General features: G+C 52.4%; 1 protein-coding gene across 1 annotated transcript; it reads right to left on the bottom strand.

Annotated features, from left to right (window-relative positions):
* Window positions 1-4021: 4021 nt before the first annotated feature.
* On the bottom strand, window positions 4022-5194 carry TPBGL (trophoblast glycoprotein like; the record flags this gene model as incomplete). The annotated part of the gene is made up of 1 exon (XM_080817761.1): window positions 4022-5194. Exon 1 carries the CDS (start codon window positions 5189-5191, stop codon window positions 4022-4024), a length of 1170 nt encoding a protein of 389 aa, XP_080673887.1. The 5' UTR covers window positions 5192-5194.
* Window positions 5195-25866: the final 20672 nt, after the last annotated feature.

Raw genomic sequence — 25866 nt, 5'->3', positions numbered from 1 at the left:
ATTAGCAGCATTGGGGTAGATGGGGAGGCTGGTCATTCAGTGAGGCTTGGGTGTTGCTGAGAGTGGCTGGAGTGGGGGTGACATCAGGGTATCAGGGCAGGGCCAGCCAGACCCCTCCATATCACACTTTCCTTTCTCTTTTGGGCTCCTAAAATAGCCACTGCACTTGTCCCCCTCCCATCTGGGCTCCCATGGGCAAGGCTTTGTCTGACTCCTCTGTCTTCAGTGCCCAGCACGAGGTCTGGCATAAAAAAGATGGACAGAAGGAAGCAAAAGTAAGAGGCGCTGGGCAGCTCTCCTGCTTCTCATATTCTAAGTCCCTACTTCCCTGAGTTCCTCTCCAAGGGCTGAGGTCCCTCTAGAGCCTCCCAGTGAAGAAGGTGGGGAGCACAGATCCATCTCAGGCACACACCTCCACCTACTGAACCCCAGCCACTGGCGGTCTTCGCCGTTCTCAGACTACCAAGATCTTCCTGCCTCCAGGGCTTTGCACAGAGTGGATACCGCTGATCCTTCTGTTCTTCAGAATCCTACTCATCTTTCAAAACTCCGCTCACGAGGAACTTCCTCTAAGTAGAAGTCTCTCTAGGCTGGGTCAGAGGCCCTTACTCTAAGCTCTGTTTCCCGGGACTTCTTTTCTCTAGACTGTGATTAAATATGATTCTCCCACAAGATGGGACCGGGAAGGGAGACAAACCATAAGAGACTCTTAATCTCTGGAAACAAACTGAGGGTTGGGGAGTGGGGAGGGATGGGGTGGCTGGACGATGGACACTGGAGAGGATAGGTGCTATGGTGAGTGCTGTGAATTGTGTAAGACTGATAATTCACACACCTGTACCCCTGGGGCAAGTAACACATTATATGTTAATAAAAATTTAAAAAAAAAACTAAAAATACATGATTCTCCCTGGGTCATCAGCTTCTCTAGAACTGACAAAGTTGTAGTCAGTAGAGGAGGAATGGCTGGCTGGATTTACAAAGGAAGCAAGACTGGGGGCCCAAGAGCCCTACTGATAGTCCCATCAGGCTAGAGTCACTGATGGGCTGCAAGAAGGGTGGCACCGCAAAAAGGACATTTAATGGGAATTGGTGAATGGCACTAAGGTTAAATATCAACTGGCATACACTAGGCACTCAATTAGTTGATTTTTGACAACTATTGATTTGGTACTTAGCTTAGCAGCAGCTCTCCTATAAAACCCTCAAAAATTTTTGCTGACAACGAACCCACAGAAAACACCATGTTTTATTTGCCAGGACCTACTGTAGTCTCAGGCTACATTACGAGGGCATGTCTTTGGAACGGGGGAGGTGACCTGATAAGACACACAGGTCTCTAACCTGTGTTAGAGACAGCCTTCCATCTTGTCCTGGAGAACCCGGAGAGTGCCTTCCGAAGGTCATTCACAGGTGGGATCGCTTCAAGGGAATTTGAACCCTTCTCACGAGGAATGACTGGGAGTCTCCAGCTCTGTGAGGAGCCGTGCTGGGTGAGGTATACTTCTGGGCCCAAGGCATAGCTGGGACTGTCAGGGAGTTCCAGGCAGATGCTCCTGGCAATGAAAGGGATGTTCCCAGGAGGGGAGGAAGTGCACCCCTCATCAATAGAGAGTGCCCCTTGTTGAGAGGGTCTAGGAGGCTTCCCACATTATCTCTGAGGTCCTTCCCAGTGTCTAAAAGGCACAAATTCTAGCATAATGTGGCTCTAAGATGCACAAGTGCCAGAATACTAGCCTTCTGCCGTGAGGTTCTAGGGCTCTGAGAAACTGAATGTGAGATGATCCAGTCTGGGGACCCTGAGGCAGGAAATAAACCTCTTACCATGGCCCTGCTGGCCCGGAACTCACCTGTCTCCTCGATCCCCGTATCTCAAGGGGTCATTTTATCCATACCCCCCCCCTCAGCCTCTCACGTACCCGAGGTGCAGTCTGTAGTCCTCTCCCCAGGACAGCATAGCACAACACAAGTTATAAGGAAGTGTCAGATAATTCATCAGAGGGAATAACACCAAAGCACTAAATAATGATCCCTCCTTTCCTGCCTGAATTAACTGCCTCTGATTCTCTGTAGCTGGATTTCCTCCCTGATGGCCTCATCTGATGCTAATTAATGTTTCCAGTCCAACGGCACCTCCCCCGCCCACCCCAGCCTCCATCCCCACCGCAGTGATGAGGAATGACAGGGTAGAAGGATGTAGAGGAAGTGCAGGATGTCACCCTAGCTATGGATAGCCCCCTCTTGGAGGAGGAAGGCTGGTTTGGAAAGTGACGCAATCCCAGTGGGAAGTCCCTCCGTGAGTCTCACCTCAATCCTGCTACACGCAGTCAGAGCCTTTTTCTTCTCCCATACACCAGGCGAAGACACCAGAAGGTGACTGCCTCAACTCAGGGAGGTCCCAAATGCTCTCCCAAGTGTCCCCTCCCACCTCCTTCAACAACCCAAGGTCAGCAGGAATGACATGGCACCACTTACAAGGGTAGAGGATCAGAGATTATTGCAGACTTTATAGAAAACTGCCCAAGGGAGATCCAGATGTCTTGGGAGGGGATGGGAATGCAGGCCTCAAGCCAGTATATTGGGGAGGGGGTACTTCCTGTGTGCAGAGGCAGCACAGGCCAGCCATTCTGCCTGACCGAGGGGATGGGAGTCAGGGAGGGGCAGCCCCCTCCCCACTCACCAATTGTGCTTTGGGATCATGCAGAAGGCAGGGCACTGAGGCTCTGACCTTAAACAGGAGGACTTGTGCCTGAGACAAGAGATGAGGCCCCTCACCTCTTCTAAAAGGCATGGGGGGGCATGGCAGCAAGGGATTCCCCATGGGAGAAGAGTCACAGGGGTGGGAAAGAGCTTGCGGGCAGCAGCACCCAGCCCTTCAGAGCCTTCACCCTTACCCCTCTCTGAGGCCACGATGTATGGGTGATCCCGGTTCTGAGGCCCAACCAACTGCTTTGAACCCCTAGGACTCTCTCCTCCTCCATGGGGATCTGCCAGTATGGTTGGGGGATGCTTGGCCTCGGCACCTGTCTTGCAGGTCTGGAGAGCTCCTCCCAGGAGGAAAGGGGAGGTGGGCACCCCAGAAATGGATTCCTCACTGGACCCTGCCCCAGTGAATGCAAGCAATGGGTGTAGGTGGGTTAGAGAGTCTAAGACTTGGGCAGGGGGATTAAACTCTGATCAGGGTGAAGAGCCTTGAGATTAGGGACAAGCACTGAGTATTGGGGGATCAGAGCCCCAGTGAGAAAGGCTGAGGATCTGTTCCATACTAAGGCTATAATAGGGTGTGACTGTCCCTGGGTTGGGAGACAGATGGAGCTGAGACCCAAGCCTGGGTCAAGGAAGGGAAGAGCCTGAGCCAGAGCTGGGGTGCTGGGAACAGTATGAAATTCAACCCCAGACCAGGGGAGGGTGCCCGACCCTCACAGCCCTGGGATGTGGGTGTCTGGACGATGGGAAGGCTCAGAGCTCCGGGGTGAGAAAAGGGCTCAAAGCCCACAAAAGCCTTCAGAAGGGTGCTCTGCTTCCAAGACCAGAATGGGATGAGAGGGTCCCTGAGGCCTGGGAAGGGAATTGAGGTCTCCAAGCTGGAGATGGGGGTCAGTGATGTCTAAGGTCATGCTTCCCAGAGAGGTCAGGCCTCAAAGCATAGGGTGGTGGGAGGCAGTCCCGGGGCTTTTGGATGGTAGGACAAAGTTTCCTGGCCAAGTCTCTAGAGGGGAGGGTGCTTTTGAGGGTTCGGGAAGGATGTGTCCAAGCCTGAGATGGGCAGATAGGGTTTCTAGAATCAGCAGGGGTGTCTCTTGATCCTTGATCGTGAGAGCTCTCAGAGGTTGGGGAGAAGGGATACGGCTTGGAGCCTCTAGGTGGGGGGGGGGGATGCCATAATCCAAAGGTCTCAGGCTGGTCAGGAGCAAGTCTCAAAGCCCCCAACTCGCGGGCGTCTCACCCATGATTCAGGCCAGGCAATCCCAGTAAAGTCATCAGCTGGCAGGGACAGCCGTCAACCCCAGAGGGGCAACCCTCAGAGGCCTGAGCCCGGCGAGGTGGCGCGGGACCCAGCGGGGGCGGCCGGGGCGGGCACGCGGCGCGGGTCGGCGTCCTGCTCATAGCGGTAGTGGTAGCCCTCCATCTGGTCCCGGCAGGCCTCGCGCAAGTTGCGCATCCAGCGCTGGATGCCGCGGCGGTTCAGGTAGAGCACCATGAGGAAGATGAGGCCGATGAGCGCCAGCACCAGCCCAAAGAAGACGTAGGAGGCTTCGAGCTCCGGGCCGGCGAGGTCCACTTCTTCCCCGCGACCGTCGGCGTCGCCGTCGGCGCAGCGCAGCCGCGCCTCATCCAGGTCCAGGAAAGGCTGGTCCTGCAGCGCCCGCGGGGCGGCGCAACGCAGGCGCCGGGAGTCGGGTACGCGCTCCGTGGCGTTGCGCAGCCAGGCCAGCAGGGGGCGCGCGGCACAGCCGCAGCGCAGAGGGTTGTCCGCTAGCAGCAAGCGCGGCGCGGGGAGGCCGCCATCGCGCTCGAGCGCGCGCAGCTCGTCGGGGCCCAGGCCAGCCAGCGCGTTGAGGCGCGCGTCCAGCTGCTCCAGGCGCGGCAGGCGCAGCGCGGCGGCCGGCAGGCGGCCCAGCGCGTTGCCCGCCAGGCCCAGGAGGCGCAGCTCGTCCAGCGGGGCGAGCGCGGCGTCCAGCGCGGCTAGCAGCGTGGGGCCGCCTCGCGACAGCGCGTGGTTGAGCTGCAGGGAGCGCAGCGCGGGCAGCCCGCGGAAGGCGCCGCCGCCCAGGGCGCGCAGCGGGTTGTGGCTCAGATCGAGCGCCGTCAGGCTGGGCAGCCCGTCGAAGGCGCCGTCCTCCACCACCTCGATGTTGTTGTGCGTGAGGCGCAGCGCGCTCAGGAGCGGAAGGCGCACACCGCCCGCCACCGCCTCCTCCCCGTCAGCGTCCCCGCCGGCGAAGGCGGCCGCGCGCAGCACCGTCAGGTTGGCGCCCACGATGGTGAGGTTGCGCGCGTCGGGCGGCACGTCCCGCGGCGGCTGCCGGAGCTCCGCGCCCGACGCGCAGCGCAACAGCAGCTTGGGGCCGCCGAAGCAGTAGCACTGGAAGGGACAGGGTGCGGCGGGCCGGCTCAGCGCCGCCGCCACCAGCAGCAGCCCCGGCAGGAGCGGCCCCCTTTGCTCCGGCTGTCCCGCGCGCGGGGCCATCGCAGCTGCCCCCGCATCCAGCGCCCCGGCAGCCGCGCTCACCAGTGAGTTCGGAGCGCCTTGGGGGCGGGGAGGGGGGCGGGCGGGGCAAGTCCTTGACCCGGAGCGGCTGGCGGTCGCGGTCGGTCCGTCCGCTGGCTCTAAAGTCCGAGGAGCCTTCACTTTCCTGGCTGGGGCGAGAGGGGTCAGGCGGGGAGCGGAGACCCCCGCCCCCGGTGCCCTCCTCGCCCTGCGCGCCGGCCTCCGACTTCCGCGGCCGTTCCGGGCTCCAAGCCGAGTGGGCAGGGTTTGTCTCCCCCCCCCCCACCCCGCCCTCCCAGCCTCCCAGCCTCCCAGCCTCCCGGCCTTCTCCTCCTCCCCTCAACGGAGTCTCCGCGCCTTCCTCGCCGAGAGGCGGGGTGGGAGGCTCCGGAGAATCAGGGCTTTCGGCTGCTGCGCTTTCACGTCCCCCCTCTCCGGCTCCGGGGCTGCAGAGAAGTTTGGCTCTCCCAGGCTCTGACTTGCTTTCCCCTCATCTCCCCCATTTTACCCACCGCCCCCCCCCCAACATTTAAGCTGGTTCCTTCCTCTTCCCTCTACGGCACGTGTGGGGCGGGGCCGAGCGGGGGAGAGCTGGCAGGTGGGTCAGCACCACAGAGCAAGAATTGGTGGGGGAGGACCTTAGGGTTCCCCCTACAAGCACAGGCAAGGATGAGGGGTGGGCTAAGAAAGTTATTCATCTTTCAGCCTCTTCCTGATCTGTGTGACCAAGGAGAGGGCTGTGCTAGCAGAGACTGGAAAATCCCCAGCCCTGGTTCCCCCCTCAGCAACCCCAGTTACATTAGGCCTGGCTGGGTCAGCACTCTTGCAGGTCCTGTGGGACCAGCGTTTTCTCGACCCCATCCGCCCACCACTCAGGGAAGAAAGCAACAACCCTCCACCACCACCACTCCCCTCCAACTCAGGGGCTGCTCTGCTGGGAGTTCTTCCATCTGCTTTCCTCCACCAGGCTGGACTCCTCCCCCAGGCACTCTCCTAGGCCCTAGGACCTGGTGGGTGTGGTGATTCAGCTCTTTACTGTCCCCTCCCTGCTCCAGCACCTGGGCACCCCATGAGATTGTTCCAGGCCTCTGGGGTTGTTGGACTGCTCCTCCTCCCCTCCAGGGTATCCCACCTGTAAATGTTGAAAGGGTGGGAGGGTTTGGAGCTCTAGAGATTTGGAGAAGCTAACAGATTTTGCAGCATTGAGTGGTGGTGGTGGGGTGGTCTCAGAGGGGGCCAGGGCCTGAGCTGTTTATAGGTTTGTTTTGTTCTGGATTTTTTTTTTTTTTCCAGAACTGGGAAGCTCCAGACTTGATTTAAAGAGATATGCTCCTGAGAAGGGAGCACTCCTGGTCTTGGCATGAATTATTCAGGCTGGAGAGGCTGACACTTGATCCCCAGGCCATTCTGGTATCAGCAGAGCTGGTTGGGATAGAGGCTCCCTCCTCTCACCCCCCATAACAATCAGTCAGTCTTTCTCCTGAATTAGGGACAGTTGTTGGGTTGACTTCTTCTCTGAGGTTATATTTAACAGATTGACCAAGAGATCAATACCACTTAAGGAGAAGAGGCAGACCCTGTGGTGGCCTGGGCCCCAGGCAAAGACCAACCTCACAGGCCAGATCTGTTGATGCTGGGGTGGGGAGCAGGGGCTCCTCTCCCCCTTCCTTCTCTCTCCCCAACCCCGTCATCACTCCCGGGTATTGGCAGATGAGAACTGTAATTTGCTCCTGCAGGATTGGACGTGTCTACAAAGGTGTATATGTAGGTTGTACACGCACACATGTGCCTGTACATGTGGAGGCATGTGTGACACATGAACAGTTCAAGATGCATCCACATATGAGGAAACACAGACTCCCGCTTCCTTGGATGTGCATACAGGTGCATGGACCGGTGGGTACAGGCCCACACAGGGTTGTAGGTAGGCTCAGATATGCCTCACACAGGTATATGCAGGCTCGTTCATACAGGTGCACGTGTTAACACATATTCGAGTCCATCCTGGTATGTGTCTATACACTCATAAGCACATAAATACTTGAACATTCGTATTTCTGGGACCATGTAGGTTCCTGGGGACATTCCTGGAGGGGCAAGCTTACAGACACATGCATGCAAGCACGTGCATCCAGAGACTAGATGACATACTCTGAGCCCATTCCTGATCTCCACTATGCCCTTGGTCTGTATCAGTAACAGGCTGAGCTACCTTTGCTCGTATGGACGCAGGTGCTCAGACAGCCACTGGGGCAGTGCCCTCAGCTATTGTGCTCCCCTGAGCCCTGGCCCACGTCAGCTCCAAGCCCCAGCTCTGATATCTCCCTGGCGAGAGGCACCGGCTTCTTTTCCCTGTTGTTTCCAGCACAGGGACTAGCACGAGCGAGTGTGCAGTAAATGCTTGTAGAAGGATGGATGGATGGGTGGATTGACCAATGAATGGAAAGGTCTCTGCTTTCCTCTCCCACTGCATAGAGCCCCTTCTGCTTTCAGCCTCCGGAGAATCACAGACCAGCTGCCAAGGCCAGAGCCCCGTCTCTAGGGCCCGTTGTTGGCTGGTTCCTGGTGGGCTAATGGCCTCCTTGGGAAAGTGCTGCAGGGCAGCAGGCAGCCTTGATTGGGGGGTACTAAACGATATCAGGCGTGTTCAGGGTGGTATGGCCATAAACTGACTGGGGGGTACTAGACATCTCAGTTGGAGAAAGGAAGTCCACAGAGAACCTAGAACCATCAGGTACCAGAGAATAAGGCAGTGACTGTGTTTTATAAGTGGGGAGTCTGAAGCCAGAGGGCCAGGGAATTGCCTCAAAGCCAGTGGCTGTCAGGGCTTAGCCTAGCCCCAGGCTCCTTGCCCAAGGCGTTGTCCAAGATAGTGGCTGCGTCTGAGAAGGGCCAGTGCACCAGGAAATCTCATCCTGACCCCAGGAAGCTGAACCCAGCAACAGATGCCAGGGTGAATGCGATGTGACGTTGGACCTCTCTCCACCTCTGGGATGTCGACTTCTACTTCTGGAAAGTAGATGGGCTTCTGAAATCCTATCCTTCTTAATCTTCTCAAGGCCATTGTGACAAAGTGAATGGAAAGTGCTTTGAAACAAGAAAGGCCATATCATCTAGGGTCTGGGGGCCTTTACCATGTGACTGGATGAGGCATTAAGCATTTCTGGGACTAATTAGCTCCCATGTCATTTTGCCCTGTTCCATCTTCCTCCCTCCCCCAGCATAGCAAGTTCATGGTAGATGGTACAAGGAATGAGTCTCTACTTGCTGTCCCTGGGAATGCCTCTTCCCAGCCTCCCTGCCCCCCCCTCTTCATGCAGCTGTTCCCCTTGTCTGTTCAGGCTCCCCTGGAACGAAGTCTGTATGCCATTTAGGGGTTTCTGTTCTCTGGAGAAACTTCCCTCAATCTTGTCAGTATTCTGTATGCAGTAGGTGTTCAATAAATGTATGTCTAATTGTGTCTGGGGCTGTGTTCATTCTCTGATGCATCCAGTGGAAGTATCTTTGCTCAGTTTGTTTGCCCTGCTTGGGATTCTCTCTCCCCTTGACTGTTTCTTCAGTCCAGCCCACTGATCCTCAGGGCTTGGCTCGAGTTCTGTCCCTTTCAGGAAGCTTTCATGGCTCCTTCTTTCTCCTTTGAATTTCACTTAGCAACCAGAGGGCTGGAACTCCTCTGACCCCTCTAACTGTCAGCACCTGGGACTCAGGGCTGGCCTGCTCTCCTGTGTCGTCAGCCCAGAGCTCAGCATGGAGAAGGTACTAGCGAACATTTATTGGATGGGATAACGTTTTTAAAATCTCTGGCTTGCTCCTCTCATCTCTGTGAGGCAGACTAGGTGAGGAGCTCTCGTCTATACTTTATACCAGGAGGCAGCCTCCCAGAAAGGTGAAGTGCTTTCCTCAAGGTTGCACAACTGAGTGAGACTCAATCCTGATAGTAGCTCGGGTTTCCTGCTCATCTTCTATGCTGGAGCCCTCCCCATTCTAGGTTCTATCTCTCTGGAGAGTGTGGCTGGGTCAGGCCCCAGGGGACCCTGTGTGCAAAGAGCTCAGGGCCTCAGGGCTGCCTTAGTACTCAGCAAACTAATCACCCCAGCCCACCTAAGCAGAGTGATTGTCCTTTGCTGGGTTGAGAATCACCCCCATGTCAACTACACTAGACCCTGTTTTTCATTTGTTTGGTTTGTTTTATTTTTTAGAGAGAGCACACGCTTACAAGCCGGGTGGGGGAGGGCAGAGAGAGAGAGAATCCTAAGCAGGCTCCATCCTCAGTGTGGACACAGGGCTCTGCCATGACCCTTAGATTGTGACCTGAGCTGAAATCAAAAGTCAGACACTTAACTGATTGAACCACCCAGATGCCCCTGAACCCCAATTCTTGAATTTATTACTCCTCCTAGGTTCCAGAGCCCCTCTCTGAGCTTTCCAAGGTACTGCCCATCCCCTAACTCAAGCTCCTTTGTTGGGGTCCTTTTCTCTCCACAAAGGCCCTGCTTTCTGTAAGGTCCACTGAGCATTGATAGGGAGCCTGCAGAGGTCTGACAACTTCCTTGGGGCCACCCACCAGGGATCCCCTTCCCTATCTGCCTCCAGCTCCAACTTGTCCATCAGAGGTGCCTCAGTGTTCCTAAAGTCCTTAGGCAAATCTGCTCTCCCAGATCTGTTTCCTGTCTGCAAAGACGTTAAACTGTGTGTAAACAGGATGATCTTGGAGGGCTTTTGGTCCTGTGCCCCTTGGCCTTTTAGGGATGGGGATCATGGAGGGGAAGGTAATGCTGTGATTTTCTCCAATTGGTGCCCCCACCTCAATATACTATGACCTTGAACTTGGCCCCACCCCAACTAAAATGTTGGTAGCATAGTCTGGTGGGGGAGGAGGGGCCTTCTCCTTCTGTCTATAGCAGCCTGTGATATCCAGGGCCCCTTTATCTTGGCAGACTCCCTTTCCCTCTGACCCCCATTTCCTCTGAGGCAAGTGGAGGAGCAGCTGGACAGGGCTGACATGATGAAGCTCAGTCATTAGGTAGTTGGGGAGGCCCCAGGTTCTCTCCTCTAGTGTAACTTCTGCACTGGCAGCGAGGGGAAAACTCCACCACAGGCTTTGCTGCTCCCATTTCTCACTTCCCCTCCCCCCTGCTGCACTGACCATGAGACTCAGGAAAATCCATAGACCCAAGATTCATTTTCTCCATTGAGTCAGCAGAGGCCACACTCTGCTTCTGAGGGGCCAGCAACTGGCTTTTAAATAACTCTCTGATATTTAATACCCTCCTCCACTCTGCAGCCTGGGCCTCTGGGGAAAGGCTAGAATAAATGAGCTGGATGAGTCCTCTGAAAGTCGTAAGTGCTCCTGCCTCCACTTCAACCCACCCTCCCCCACCCAGACTCCCAGGCCATTGGGAAAAACCTGATTGCTTATTGGTTTTGCACTGTGCCTTATGGTTTCTAAGTGGTGTCCCAGGCTGGGTCTCTTATCTCCAGGTTAGAATTGGAACCTGAAGTTTAGAAAAGGGAAGTGACCCCATCTCATTTTTGGTCTTGGTCTACTAGTTGCTGGCTCTGTGACTGTGAGCTGGTTCATGTCCCAGTCTGGGCTTCTAATTCCTTAACTGTGCTACAAGGTGGTTGAGCTGGTGGTTTGTGGCTGGTTCCTCTAGCTATAAAGTTTTCATGAGTTGCTGCCCTGATCTAGGTCCTCTCTCATGCAGCTACTTTTCAACTCCACATTCCTCTTCTTGGGGAAGCTGAAGGCAGAGTAGACCAAGGCTCAAGGCCAGGCAGGGTTTGGCTCCAGGGTTCCAGTGTAAACTCAGTTGAGTCTGGGGCAAGAGTTGATGGGGGAAAAGGGAAGGAGCAGCATTGGGGAATTTTCCTCTCCTCCCCTTCCCTTCCTTCCAATCTCCTTCCCTTTCTTCTTCCTTTCTTCTGCAAGTAGAGATCAGGACAGATCGAGGGCAATAACCTATTTAAATTTTGGTTTCCTTGAAAGGCTCTCTGCAGCTGTAGATGCAGTTTGAGGAGGTGGGAGTAAAACTCTAAGCTGCACCAGGTTCAGGGTCCTGATAATGGAAGTTGGTGGGCTCCGTTCTCCTGGCTTTACCACTATTCTTGTCATTCAGAAAATAGGAATTGATATCTCTGTTGGTTGTAAGAGAACATTGGGAGGTTAAGAGTGGTGCTTGGGGCTACCCCAAATTCATGATGGAACAGGGCCTATATTTTAGGTTTTCTGATTCCCAATTTGGTGCTCATCCCACCATCCTGCTGCACGCAGGAATTTGGGGGCTGAGGGATGGGAACGGGAGAGGCAGGTGGGTTCTTGCTTAGGTCTGGGAGTAACCTTAAGATTTTTTTTTGACAGATCACAAGTAGGCAGAGAGGCAGGCAGAGAGAGGAGGAAGCAGGCTCCACGCTGAGCAGAGAGCCCGATGCAGGGCTCGATCCCAGGACCCTGAGATCATGACCTGAGCTGAAGGCAGAGGCTTTAACGCACTGAGCCACTCAGGTGCCCCAGTTCTGGGAGTAACCTTAGTTTGCTTGACTTCCTTAGTATACTCTTGTTGAGTCCTCATGATCCTCCTCAGCCTTCTACTCCTAGAATTACAGAATCTTGGAATCCAAACATTGAATTTTAAGAACCACAGAGTTGGAAGGCCATAGAACCATGGTCTGTTTGAATAAGAACATAAGACTCTTAGAGTGGTAAATGAAACACTTAGAATTTGTGGAAGGTTGTTATATTAGTGTTCCCCCAATGAATCCTGTGTATTTGCATGTATACTTTTAGGCTGTCCCTTCCCATACTGACTGGTTTGGCCAAATGAATTCCTTTGGTTCATGAAACATCTGCAAATGTGATGCAAGCAAAGGATTTAAAAGTGCTTGTGCATTGGGGCTTCCCTCTTTCTGTTCCCCTGAGATCCCCTTGTGTAGGAACCCAGACAAGCTTCTTAGAGGAAGAAACCAGAAGTGAGCCATCCCAGCTGAAACCCTCTAGACCAACCAGCTCTCAGGTGATCTTCTAGGTGATGTCAGTTGCCTGAGTGACCCCAGAAAAGATCAGGAGAACTATTCAGCTGACCCAAGCTCAAAATTGCTGACTCACAGAATTGTGAATAAAATGGTTGGTGTTTTAAGTCATTAAGTTTGGAGGGGATGTGATTTGTTACACAGCAGTAGATAACTGACTCAGAGGCTTAGAGTTAGAATTGTTCTAATTAGTCACATTTTCCATATACCCCTATGAGCATGAATCTTGGTTCTTGGGACAAGAGACTGGAATCATTGATGTAGTTAGTACCTGAGGAATAGAAGGACCCTTACTTCTTTAACTCCCACCCAGTGCTACAAGCTCTTTTACAGACTGATTGCTAGACCAATTGATCCACTCACCTTCTTCCAACGTGGAGCCCTCCCCAACCCACAGCATCCTTATTCTTTGGCATTTTGTTCATTCTGTCACAAGGTCGTCTTGCCCCACTCCTCAGCTGGCTTTTCAATCCCTTCCTTCCACTTTAGGAAGCCTTCCCATGTTGATTTGCTTGTTTTGGTCTTGGGAGCTAAATGACGATGTGGGGATAACTTGTCTTGGTATTTATCGCAGTTCCTGGCACAATACCTGACACAGAGTGTGGGTTAATGAACATAAACTGAAGAAAACTACCACCACCATCAAACAACTAATTTTTTCCTGCTTTCGCGTTACTACAGGTATCCTGGATCTGTCCATGGTGCTGAATGTCTTCTTCCTTCTTGCCACGGTCTGCCTCAGAATGGCTACTTCCAAAAGGTGGGAATCATTTCTATGTCCTAGAATTAAACCTCTCAATCAATGCCTCCACTTCTCCTTCCCTTCCTCTTCCTCATTCTCTGTCTTCCTCTCCTTCCTTCCTCCCTCTGCATCTCCCATTTCTCCCTCCCTGCAGCCCCCCTAATCACTTATACAGATCTTTAGCCTGGAACATTTAAAGAAAGCTAATATGTGGTGATATACACTAATTAGGATTAGGTTCAGGAGTATGCATCTGAATGTCTTGAACAACAGTCTCTTAAATGATAAAAATAGAAGTTCATTTCTTCATTAAAAAATCGAAATGTAGGGACGCCTGGGTGGCTCAGTTGGTTCAGTGGCTGCCTTCGGCTCAGGTCATGATCCCAGCGTCCTGGGATCGAGTCCCACATCGGGCTCCTTGCTCAGCAGGGAGCCTGCTTCTCCCTCTGCCTCTGCCTGCCTCTCTGTCTGCCTGTGCTCACTCTCTCTGACAAATAAATAAATAAAATCTTAAAAAAAATCGAAATGTAGCAGTTTAGAATCTGAACGGTTTCTCCACAGTCATGAGAAACCAAAACTCCTTCCCGCCTCCCACTCTGCCATCCCTAGAAACACGCCTCTAGAGTGTAGTCCTCATTCTTTGGTACAAAATGGCTGCTATAGCACCACCCATCACATCAGATGGCAGATGGAGACAGAAGATAAATAAGGGTGCCACTTTCCATAATTTTATTCAGCACTTTCACCTATATATGGCCACATCTAACTAACTTCAAAGAACATGGTAAATAATAGTCTTTGAACTGGAAGGTGATGTGCCCAGCAAAAAGTTGTAGTCCTTATTATTTTTTTAAAGATTTATTTATTTATTTATTTATTTGACAGACAGAGATCACAAGTAGGCAGAGAGGCAGGCAGAGAGAGAGGGGGAAGCAGGTTCCCCGCTGAGCAGAGAGCCCGATGTGGGGCTCGATCCCAGTACCCTGGGATCGTGACCTGAGCCAAAGGCAGAGGCCTTAACCCACTGAGCCACCCAGGTGCCCCTGTAGTCCTTATTATTAAGAATGAAGGAGAAATAGCTACTTTGTAACTAGAAATCTCTGACATTAGTAATAGAACAATGGCACTGATGGAGAGGGTGACTGTGGTATACTAGCTGTGGCGTTGATGGGACAGCAATGGTAATGGTGGTGTTGGTGGTATTAGAGGGGATAATAACAGTAGTGGTACTGATGGTAGCCGTGATGGTGAGCAAGAAGACGGTGGTGAGAATGGTGATGATAAAACTGGTAGTCCATGTAAGCTCTGGTCCAGGAACACAGACTCACTCCAGCATCAGCCTGGACCAGAATACCAGAAGATGGACCCAGTGACACAAGGTGTTTGGAGTTTGGGGCCTTCCCCAAGCCACAGGGGCACTGATGCTTTGCAGTTCATCAGCCTTGAGCCTCTTGCTGTCTTGAGTCCAAGTCACCCCCAGCAGAGCATGAATCAGATTCCTCCCATTTAGGCTGGAAATCACTCTGGAATGAAAACTTAAGGCCTGAGGGTGGTGAAGCAGCAAGGGAAGTCTTGAACTTCCATTTATTAGGCCATAAACAGTGAGGGAATTTGTTGTTGCCATCAAGGAAGGCTTTGCTGTGAAATACACAGAGAAACACATGGACACGTAGTCTCAGAAATAGAGATAAATGGATTCAAAGACAGACATACAGAGAGAGTTAGAGATATGAAGAAAGAAACAGCCCCATAGTCATGGAGACCCACAGACATACTTTGTCTCATAGGGAGGTACCAGGCCAACCCTTCTCCCCAGAAACACAGGACTTCCAGCCATCTTATTCCACAGGAAGCTTTCATATTGTCCTGGCTCCCATGGCCTGAAGGTACCAAGAGCCAGAAATGCCACTGCTGAAGGGGCTTAGAGCTCAGTGTGACCTCTGATACCCCTCCCCACTGGAGTGAGGTTGCACTAGTGCTCCGTGGCCCACCCTAGGCCAGCCCAGGTTCTGCTGCTGAAGGTGACCAGAGGGGTGGGACTTAGGTTGGACAGGGTGTGTCCTCCAGGATGTCTCCCCCCAGGGGCCCAAGGACACACCTGGAAGCCATTAGCAGAGGAGCCATCAGGCAGCAGGCTCTGGCTCCAGGTGAGAAGGCGTGATGAGATCATGTGGCAGCCTCCCGCCCGCTGGAGCTGGAGGGTGGAGGACACCTTGGCCTGAGTAATTTCCAGCATCACTGCCCTGGCCCCCACCTGGTATGCAAAGGTAACCCAGACCTTGGCGCTCAAGATGGTTGGCCTTCAGTTCATCTCCTGAACTTTTGAGGCCAGGTTTCTTGACCTTCACAGTGATACTTTTCTTCCAGGAAGCCTTCCTGATGACTCCTTTGCTCTCTTTATTCTCTTCTTCTTCTCAAAGCTCCTATATAACATCGCCCTGACATGCCTACCCTTTCCATGCTTCTTTGTAAGGGGCAGCCCTGCCTGGCTTCAGCCACTGTGGTCCTCCTTTCTGTGCACCTAGAGCAGCTTTATTTCACTGTGGTTTCAGTCTTGTCTTAGCGATTGAAGATGTTTGGGTCCCACCTTGGTCTCAGCCCCCTTTGCTGCTAATCCTTGGCCCTGGGACTCACGCCTGACTCATTTCCCATCTCTGGAGTGCAGGAGCTCCCAGCCTATGAAGGAACATGCAGAGATCCCTGCTCTTTGTACTTAGATCATCTTTTGCCACCAGACTAGACCTCAAGAACTGGAGGTTCTTGCCACCCTGGAGCTACTTCTTGCCTTTCTCACCTTACATTGGCCAGGATGATCAAGTGCTGGCTTCCCCCAGCAGGTCAGGTTCTGAATTCCTAGATTTCCCCAGCTGTGTCCCAGAAAACATTCAGCTTCAGGTGCATTGGGCTAGCTCCCCCAACTCTAAGGGCAGAGTTCCCTGGGGATCTCTAGGGGCTCATCACTCTCTGGAAGACCCTGGGTGGGTAGGAAGATCTGGAAGGCTAGCCAGAACACTGATTATTGGATGTCCCACATATTCCAGGACGTAGGACAGGAACCTCAAGACAGATGTGTGGACAGCTGCCTGAGCAGTGCTGTGCTGGGCCAACCCGAGTCTGTGCCCCAGTAGCTCGCATGGCACAGCCGGCATAAACTGCCCTCACCCCACCTCAATGCACTGCATGCTATGGTAGGGGCTTCAGCTTGGCCTGCCAGTATGTCCCAGCCCTGCCCTGGGCAAGGAAAAAAGAAGCCAATTGGAAGTTCAGAAAAGGAAAGGCTAAAAAGGAGCCCACAATCGGCCCTAATTAGCCACTGGGAGAGAGAAAAGGAGGTCAGAGGCCTGAGTCTACTTCTGAAAGAAAGCACCTGGCAGGCAGAACCATGGCTGGTCTGCACCCCCACACGACACAGCATGGGGCTTGGCCCCACACAAGCCCATCTGATCCTCAACTCGGGGTGGGCTCTGCAGCTGCCCATAGACCTGTCATGGCTCTCTCCTCCAGAAGAGGCGGCTGGCTGTGGGGAAAGAGGGGAGGGTAGGGGGGAGAGAGGGAGGGAAGGCAGACAGACTCAAGTGAGCATCGACCGTACACAGTGTGCTAAGTCGAGAGGTTTACATACATGATTGTATTTAATTTTCACAGTGGTCCTGAAATGGAGGTACTTTGGCCCCAGTTTTTAAATTGAGAAGTGGACACTCAGGTTAAGTAGTTGACCCAAGATCACACAGCTTAAAAGGGGCCGAGTGGAAAGTCCAGCTTAGGCTGTGTGCTTGGCAGCCTGTGCTCTTGGTGCTCAAAAATGAGTGCTCGGAGGGCAGAGCCCTGGCCTGCATCATCGCCTGTGTCCCAGTGCACAGCCCGGGGAGGGGCAGGCGTGCGGCTAGTGCAGAGAAGAGCTGTTCCACTCAAGAGGCAGGACAGGCTGATCCAAGGAAGGACATAAAAAGAGGGGGACGGAGGGAAGGTGGAGGCACAACAGAGATAGATCACTTCTATCCTCTGGGACATCGTGCAGGGGACCCCTGGGGAAGCTTTCCTGGGGCTGAGGACAGTGCAGGCCAGAACACAGTTTGTGCCTGGCTGTGGGGGAGGCAGGGGAGGAAGAAGTACAGGAACAGTGCATTTCTTCTCCCCTTTTTGCTACTCCTCCTATCCTCCCACCACCCCAGATGGTTAAGCAGAAGCAGAAAACAAAATGAAGAACCTTTAGCCTTTGCTGGAGCCAAGCCACCTCTGCTTAGCCTGGGCCGATCCCCAGCAGGCCAGCTGGGCCAGGGCCAGGCTGTGGTCCAGAGCAGGGTGGGGGGCACTGAGGAGGAGAGGATACACTGGGCCTCAGGGCAGGCCTGCTTGTGGGCACAGCGCTCCCCCACGCAGGCCAAGAGGCTGAGCATCCCTAACAGAGGAGAGAGGCAGCAGGATGGGGAGAGGGAAGGAGATCCCCCTCCCCTGGCCCTGCTTATGATCAGCCCAGTAGCAACTGGGAAATAGGAGAGAAAACATTTTGGGTCAGATAGACTTCACATAGCTGCTGTCTTTATAACCGCCAGCCTCAAAGGTAGTGATTCTCAGTTGTGATTTTGTTTTATTTTTAATAACTTTTAAAAGATTTTATTTATTCACTTGACAGCGAGAGAAAGCACAAGGGGTAGCAGCAGAGGGAGAGGGAGAAACAGGCTCCCTGCTGAGCAGCGAGCCCGATGTGGAACTCGATCCCAGGACCCCAAGATCATGACCTGAGCCAAAGGCAGACACTTAACTGACAGAGCCACCCCGGTGCCCATCAGTCCTGATTTTAAAGATGAGGAAACTGAAGCAAAGATTGGCTAAGTAACTTGTCTAAGGCCATGGAGTGAGTAGGAGGAGGGCTGGGATCCCACCCTTGGCTCTTTGGCTCCAGGCCTGCCCTTCGTCATCATCATCTCCTGAGAGCAGCAGCAGAAACTTGCCTGTCTGCACCCACCAGCAATTAGGGGCCCCTCGGCATTGTGAAGAATGTCAGTGGAGTGTGTCTGATTAGGCTCATCAGTGCCCAGCATGGGACACATGTGTTTTTAAGATGGATCACCATTATCCTTGGCTGAAGAATTGCGTGGGGTTTTCTAATTACAAATTATTCCTGCTGGATTTCATTATGCTCCCTCTTGTCTGGCTTTTTGTGTTCTCAATCTTACAAAACTTTGAAAATCACAGTTGGCCAAGCTTGTTTTCTTGGTCTTAAAATACACAGCTAAGCTTTTATTAAGATACAATGTTGTTATATTTTTAACGAGCGAATGTTTAGCTCAATATTACAAGAAGACAGCCATTATTTGAATTTAACCATTCCACCTTTATAATGAGTCAGAAGAACAAGATAGAAATTTACCTTCTTATAGAAAACCTTCATTCATTTGGAAAGCAGATTTCCTGTGGGAGCGGGAGGTTCTCATTTAAGTGTTTTGAACTGTTTGTTGTAGGCAAGTCGCCTGTGTTAATTTGATCACCTCTAAGTGAGACTTTTCACTGAAGACTAAAAATTCTGCAGATATAACAGCACTAGCAAAGACGGTAGAAAGAGAATGATCTGTGTCATTGAAAGTAGAAGGAAATGTAGGGCTTCCCAGGACCCAGCAGAGGTTTACTTAAAGGAAGTCAGGCTAATTTCCCCTCTCTCCTCTGGGGAGAACCTGAGTGGTAGATTAGGGGTCTGTCAGAGTCCTGAGGATCTTGATTCCAAAAAGGCATTTGGAACATCTCCCAAGGTATTTTTATGGCAAGACGAGGGGCAGGATCAAATAGTGATACTCTAGGGGAATCCCTAGCTGCCTGGACAGCTGGTGGAGGAAAATTGATTGGTGGATCAATGGCAGTCTGGAGGGCAGACTACAGCCCTGCTCAGGACTCAGTCTTCCGTGCTGATATGCTTGGTCTGATGTCTTTTTGAAGGACTTGGATGAAGCCAAATAAAAGATGGATATCGAATCTGTGTCAGGGGCAGGACTGGGTTTCAAAATGATCTGGATTGACTTGATGTATCGGTGACGATCGTAGGTTCAAGTTCATGGAAGTAAATGCCAACTTCCGATTGGGGCTCAAAGGTCGGGCTGGGGAGAAGGAAAGGGATTATTGAGCACATACTGTATACTATAACTTTTGCATAAGAGGGCTCACTTAGTTATGAAAACCCTTAGAGGAGGACATTGTTCTCGTTTTGTAAGGGAAAGACACTGAGGCCCTGAGAAGCTGAGCATTTGTTTGAGGTCACAGCTAGTAAAGGGTGGAGCTGAGCTCAAAATTGAGGCTGACCAGACTCCCAGGTCCCCCTTCTCACATAATCAAGACAAAGGAGACAGAGTTTAATGGCAGTTACGGGAAAAAACAAGAAAACACATATTTATGTGATGTTAATCCCAAATTGTAATGCCAAGCGTATTCTGAGCCTCTCTTTTGGGACCACCCTGGAGCCAGGCTTGGGGTACAGAGATAAAATCATGTGGCCCCGAAGCAAGATGAGTTGTTTGGGGAGAGAAACCCACACAACAGGCAAATTTGATAGTGCTGGGCACACAAATGCCACCGGAGCCCCGGGGAAAACTGGGCCTCCTGCTTCAGGGAGTCCTGGCACACTGCACAGAGGAGCCAGTGCCTGGCCTGAGGCCTGAGGCTGGCTGGCTTGTTGGGGAGCCCAGGGAGCACATGGCTCACGAGTCCAGGTGGAGTGCAGCAGCCTGGACACTTCGTTTCTTTTACCCTTCAGCTCCGGGCCCCACTGGAAGGCCCAGAAAGAAACCAGGCTGCGGAGATGGGGAGGTTGTCCATTCTCCACCACCCCACCCACCCCAGCTCAGAGCTGAGGAATGGAAAAAGAGAGCAGGAGAGGAGTGGGAGATCTGGAAGGCATCTGGGAGCTGGAGTCAGGGGTTTTCCTTTGGGAATGCTGGGAGGTTCTGGAACCTCGGGCTCCAAACCTGCCAGTTACTTTGTAACCACTGGCTGCGGCCACAGCTGTTCCTTCAGGGGCCCGAGATTGATGCTCAGGGCCAGGGAACATGCAAAGAAGAGATGTCCTGGGAGTCATTTGGGAGAGGGAAGGAGGGCAACCCAAATCTTTGAAGCCATGGGCCATCAGTGCAAATAGCACTTGCAGAGGTCTGAGCTCAGAGCACGGGCTTGGTGGGCCAGAGACAAGAGGTCTAGAGATGGAGGTTGGGGGGGGGGGGGTTGCTGGGATGCAATTGGAGAGGTCTGTAAAGGCCAGGTCTTGCAGGTCTTGTTCAAGATTTTAACCTTTATCCCAAAGGCAAGAAGAAGCCACCGAAGGCTTTTAAGCAGAGAGGTGACAATTTTCTTTGCTTTTCGGTGAGATCGCTGTCACTATGTGATTGAAGTGGGCGCAAGTGTGAGAAGACAAAGGAAGTGCTTGCGGTATAGGTGGGAGACAGTGGAGCTGGGACCAGTGGTGGTGTGGAGGTGTGAGCGGTGGGGGGCTTGTTGCTGGGGCCAAGGGAGGGATGGATCTGGGATGTCTGGTTTGTGCATGGTGGCAGGAACAGGCTGGGCAGAGAGGGTGAACTCGGCCTTGGTGCTACTGCATTAGAGGCACAGAGGCATCCAAGTTGAATGGGCAGGTGGATATTTAAGGCTGGAGTCACAGCCTTGTCAGGGCTGGAGATGCAGAGCTGGAGTTGTCAGTGTTTAGGGGCCAGTTGAAGCTGCCTGTTTACCGAGGCCCCAAGGGGGCCTCTCCAAGAGGCAGTACCTGACCCCCCAAAAGCCCCTTCTGGGATTCCAGAGCTTTTTCACTGCAGAGGGTGGTTGGCATCTGCCTCCCCCTTTAATGGCAGGCTCCATGAGGTCAGGGACTACATGCATCTCTGCATCCCCAGAGCCCAGCACGGATCCTGGCACAGAGGAGGCGTTGGAGTGGGGGGTGCAGTTTGATAATTGGTGTGTGAACTGACTCTCAGAGGAAGGGACTGCCGTAGAAGGGAATGAGCTTCCTATTCCAGAAGGCACAAGAGCAGGGGTTCTATGGGCCCATGGGGGAGTAGGGGAGATTCCTGTTCCCAGCAGGTGTCCTCTGGGGACCCTCTCAGCCCTGGATTCCAGCTTTCCAGGACCTGAGTCATTTCCCCTAGGGAGTCCAGTTTGGGCTGGGACTCTCTGTGGTTTCTTCCTCCTCTGGAGAGGTTTCTGGAGGCTGTGCTGACCTCAGCAAGAGCTCCCCTCCCCCTCAAGCCTCTCGACTCTGGAGCTCCACTGAAGCGGAGATGCCTTGCTAGGGTTTGCAGAAGCTGCTGAGGTAGCTTTGGCTGGGGCTGTTGGGGTTGGCCGCCTGCCCTGCCCAGCCTCCTCGACCTCGGCCTTGGCCTGAGCCCTCCTCCCTCCCTGGCCACCTCTGCTCTACCCACTGCAACCTTTACTGCAGCAGCTTGGCCACTGCAAGAGCCAAAGTGGGTCTTAGCCTGGAGGTTCTGGGGGCTTTGCCGGAAGGGGACATACCTCGAAGGAGGAGGAATGGGAGCAGATTAGATAAGAAGCTGAGAAGGGAGAGAGAAGGTCTGGGAAGGGGCTAACAAGGCACAGAATGTCTCCACTGGGTTGGAGGACCTTTGAGAGTATCCAGCTCCCTCGCTTTGGCTGGGGAGAAACTGAGGAGCCGGGGTGGGGTGGAGGGGACTCTTCCAGGGTAGGGATTGGAGTGTGACTTGCCAGAGGATATACAGGGCATAAGACACCTCCATGTGATTGGGGAGGTGGGGAAGGTGTGGGGAGCAGAGGGCCACAGAGGCTGGGGAAGGCCATGGCAGTTGACTATCCCACCTGGAGGAAGGGTTGGAGAGGTATGGGAGTCCTGGGACAGAAGGTTCTGGAGTCAAGGTTGGCTGAGACTGAATCAGCCCCACTCTCTCATCTCTTCTCTGCCTCACACTGGAACTCCTAGAAAATAAGGACTGCCTCTTCCATCTGATTGAGATGTTCCTAAGGCAGGGAATAGTCTGGAATCTCCCTGAAATTAGAAGACTGACTCCCCCACCAGACTGAGGCCAGGCCAGGACTGAACCTCCATCCTCTGTCCATCCACGGCCCTGGGGGCTAGGGCACTACAGGCAAGAGAAGGGACTGGGGACTTGCCATTCAGAGGGGCCTAAATTTTGACATGACTGACTAGCCCTGCCTCATTCCCAGAGGGGAAGGTGAACCTTGGAGCCTGTGAGGTGAGAGAGAAAACCAACAGAGAGGAGGACTCCAGCTTCAGGGGCCGAATCCTCACAGCGTAGCAGGGCCTGATCACATACACATTGTTACAAGAGGTGGGAATGTTGGGCTATTCCCACCCTGGCTCAGAGCATCCCCCTGAAATATCCCACGGTGGCCGCAATGGCCCAGCCAGACACTGCCAGGGACCGCCAGGCTGCCCCGGGAAACCCGGAACTGCCTTGACTTCCAAACCACTCTACACATGACTACGGGACCTTAAAAGGACCCAAACATGGCAGCACTGTCTCCTTAATATCATTTCATGCTTGTTTTTAAAAAGTCATTTTGCTTTTTTTTCAGAGTGTGCTCACTGGAGAAAATTTGGAAAATGGAAGTTGAAAGAAACATAAACACCCCCATAATCACACTATGCAGAGAACTTTTGGACAGATTTTCTTCTAGTCTTTTTCCTATGCATATTTTCTCCATCACTATGTTAACACCGCTCTCCTCTTTAAAACTGTTTTACTTTTTTTTTCCCCTTAGGATTTTTTAGGTAAAGCATGCTCTTAGTTTTTTTTTTTTTTAAAGAAAGTATAGGAGAACATTAAAAAGCTGGAAAAAATTACTCATAATCTCATTATCCCATTGTTGTGTGAAGACACTGAAATATTTACATTTAGTTATTTTTCTCTGCCCCCACTTTTTTTTTTAAACATGTTAGTAACCCTAAGTACAAGTGCACTGTTTACAGTGTGGGAGACAGCATAAGGTATTTATAACAACAACAATGACAAAACCCACCTGAGGATGCACTGGTGGCTCAGTTAAGCTTCTGACTCTTGACCTCAGCTCAGGTCTTGATCTCAGGGTCATGAGTTCAAACCCAGTGTTGGACTCCACACTGGGCGTGGAGCCTACTTACACAAACAGACCTACCTGTTTTCAAATCCTGGCTCTATCACTTAGTAGCTGAGTGACTTTGGGAAGGTTCCTTTCACCTCTAAAACCTCAATTTCCTTTACTAGATAATGAGATCAACCATCATTCAGTTAGAGAATTGCTTCACAGATGTGTGTAAATAAAACATCTGGTAATGCATCTAGCACTTAGTCCCCTGTGAACATGTAGTAGACTGTTGTCACATTTTTTGCTGCCTAAAACAAATAAATTTTTATATTTTGAATGAATCTCCCAGGAAGTGAGTCCTTATGGAAGGTGGGACCCCACCTTCTACTTCTACCCCCAAAGGGGGCCAGATACTCTCCTACTGCCACCCCCTGGCAATTTGGCCAGCCGTTTCTGGCTCAGGATTTTGATGCGACAGTTAGTGAGTCTGCAGGAAGATTCATTAGAATGTATTTGTGCTTGGGGCTCCTGGGTGGCTCAGCTGGTTATGCATCTGCCTTTGGCTCAGGTCATGATCCCAACATCGGGGGTGGAGTCCTGTGTCAGGCTCTCTGCTCCTTCTCTGCAGGGAGTCTGCTTCTCCCTCTGCCCCTCCTCCCACTGTTCTATCAATCTCTGTCTCTGAAATAAATAAATAAATTCTTAAAAGAGATAATTTATTTGCACTTATGTCATGCAACAGTGCCGTGTCTGGGTGTGTAGTGCTGTGAAGAAATGCACAGGCCATACTGTTAGAGGCATCGGGACCAGCTGTCCCTATGGTATGACCTTGGCTGTGAATTCAGGCGCCACTCCTCTGATTCTCCAGCTTTCTCTTCCATTCTGAGCTGCCCAGTGAAACTGCTAGTAATTTCTTTTCTGTTTTGCTTAGTCTGAGTCAGTTTCTGTTGCTTGCAACCACAAAGGCTAGATCCTAAATATTTCAACAGTGAAATAAATTTTAGGCACTCACTTTAATTACCAGCCAAAGTTTTAATGCAGAAGGTCCTGAATGTGCTAGAAGTGTTGTGCTGACTGCTGGCCTTTTGGACAAAGAACAGGGTGATCCTAGATCTGTGCCTCCCAGCTCAGCCCAGACAGAGCCAGCCTGGAGAGAGGACTTACTCAGAGCTGCTGAAAGAAAGAATTAAAGGAGATAGTGTGTAAGGGACGGATTTCTGTATGTTTGCTTCCTTTAGGCAACTTGTGTGTGGTTCACTGGAATTCCTCAGGCTCCTTGGACCTCCACCAGGTGAATCCTGTGACTTAAGCAGCCTGAAACCTTGGCAGCTCATTTTCTTCCCCTCCCGATCTGGGTTTCCCATAGGATGGCATGGCCAAAGAGAAAAACCCTGGTATGTCTCTCCAGTCCACTTCCTAAACATTTCTTCATCTATACCTTGCCTCCATCCCCAGAATATCATCTTAGCCCATCACTGGTTCTCTTTTTCTGAATTTGCTTATGGGGACTTTGCTCATCATAGGATTGATCTTCAGGAGACTAGTTAGGCATCCAGGAACAGATCCCCAGCAGTCAGCTCAATTTTGGCCAGTAAGACTGCTCGCTTGGGTGTTTCAGGCAGGGGACTGCAGGTAGGACCAGCCAGCAAGTGGAACTCCAGAGAGACCATTTAGGCCTGAATCCCATCTGGAGCCAAGCTGGGACTATATAAAGGGGAATATCTGTGTGTCCTTCTAGAACTTCTGGAGGGCAGAGCCCGAGTCTCATTCATCTGTGTTTCCCCCACCCCCACCTGCTCCCAGTTCCAGAACAGGGCCTGGCATAATGTCAGTGCTCAGGAAGTGTGTATTGGTCAGAGACTCTGGGATTATTGCTTCAGTCCTTTCTTGGCATGCCATCAGAAGTGAGACTTGGACCTGGCTATGTCTCCTGCCTCATCTCCCCCATTCCTACCTCAGGCTCCATCCACACCAACTAGTTCCCTGAATGTGTGCCAGGCTGTCTCACTGCCATGCCTTTACACATGCTGTTCCCTCTGCTCAAGGCCCTCCCTCAACCAGGTCAGCCTGAAGAACTCCCACTGATCCATTCTTCTTTTAAGGCTCACTGAGTGCAAGTACTGCCTCCTCCAGGCAGCCTTCTGGAACTGGCCCTGGGAGGCCTCCCTCACTGTCTAGGTCCCCTCTGCACCCTGCCCATGCAGCCCTCTGTGATACCACTTGGCACAGAGTGTTGCAGGTATGAGTCCTCCTACACAAGGCAACACTTCTTGGGGAACTGGACCTGTTTCACTCTGTACCTCCAGGGCCTACCCAGGATCTGGCACAGAGGGAAAACCAGGACATGCTGGTTTCCTCTTTACCCACCCCCACCTCTCGGAGGCAGGACATGTTGCAGGAGAGGTTCCAGGGCCTTAAATGCCAGGCTAAGGAGAGAGGCGTGGTCAGATTTTCATTGTTGAACAATCCTAGTGGCTAGGACCCCTCTCATTTGGGGTAAGAAGAGTGGTTTTTCACTTTGGCTCTCTCTCAGCCCAGAGAACAGGGGGTTAGTTCTCAGCAGGAAGATGGAAGATGAGCCTCTGCCTGGGGTTGTCACTCCCCCTTCCCCTGGACTCCCTTGCCCTTTCTGCATTCACTCCTAAATCCTGAAGTCTCTTCTCAGAGGATTGGGGCCTAGGATCGACTCCCATTACTCAAGGGCCAAGTCCAAACCTCAATCCCCTGTTATGTAAGTGAATTATCCTCTGTTCCCAACCAGCGCCAGCCAGATCTCCTCCTCCTAATTGATTTAATCTTCTCATACCAGAGAGCTGGGCGGGGTTGGGGAGACAGCATTGATCAGAAG

The sequence above is a fragment of the Martes martes genome (assembly GCF_963455335.1).
Source record: "Martes martes genome assembly, chromosome: 10".
Lineage (NCBI taxonomy): Eukaryota > Metazoa > Chordata > Mammalia > Carnivora > Mustelidae > Martes > Martes martes.
The sequence above is the reverse complement of the archived record's forward strand: the minus strand, read 5'-3'. Positions and strand labels throughout refer to the sequence as shown.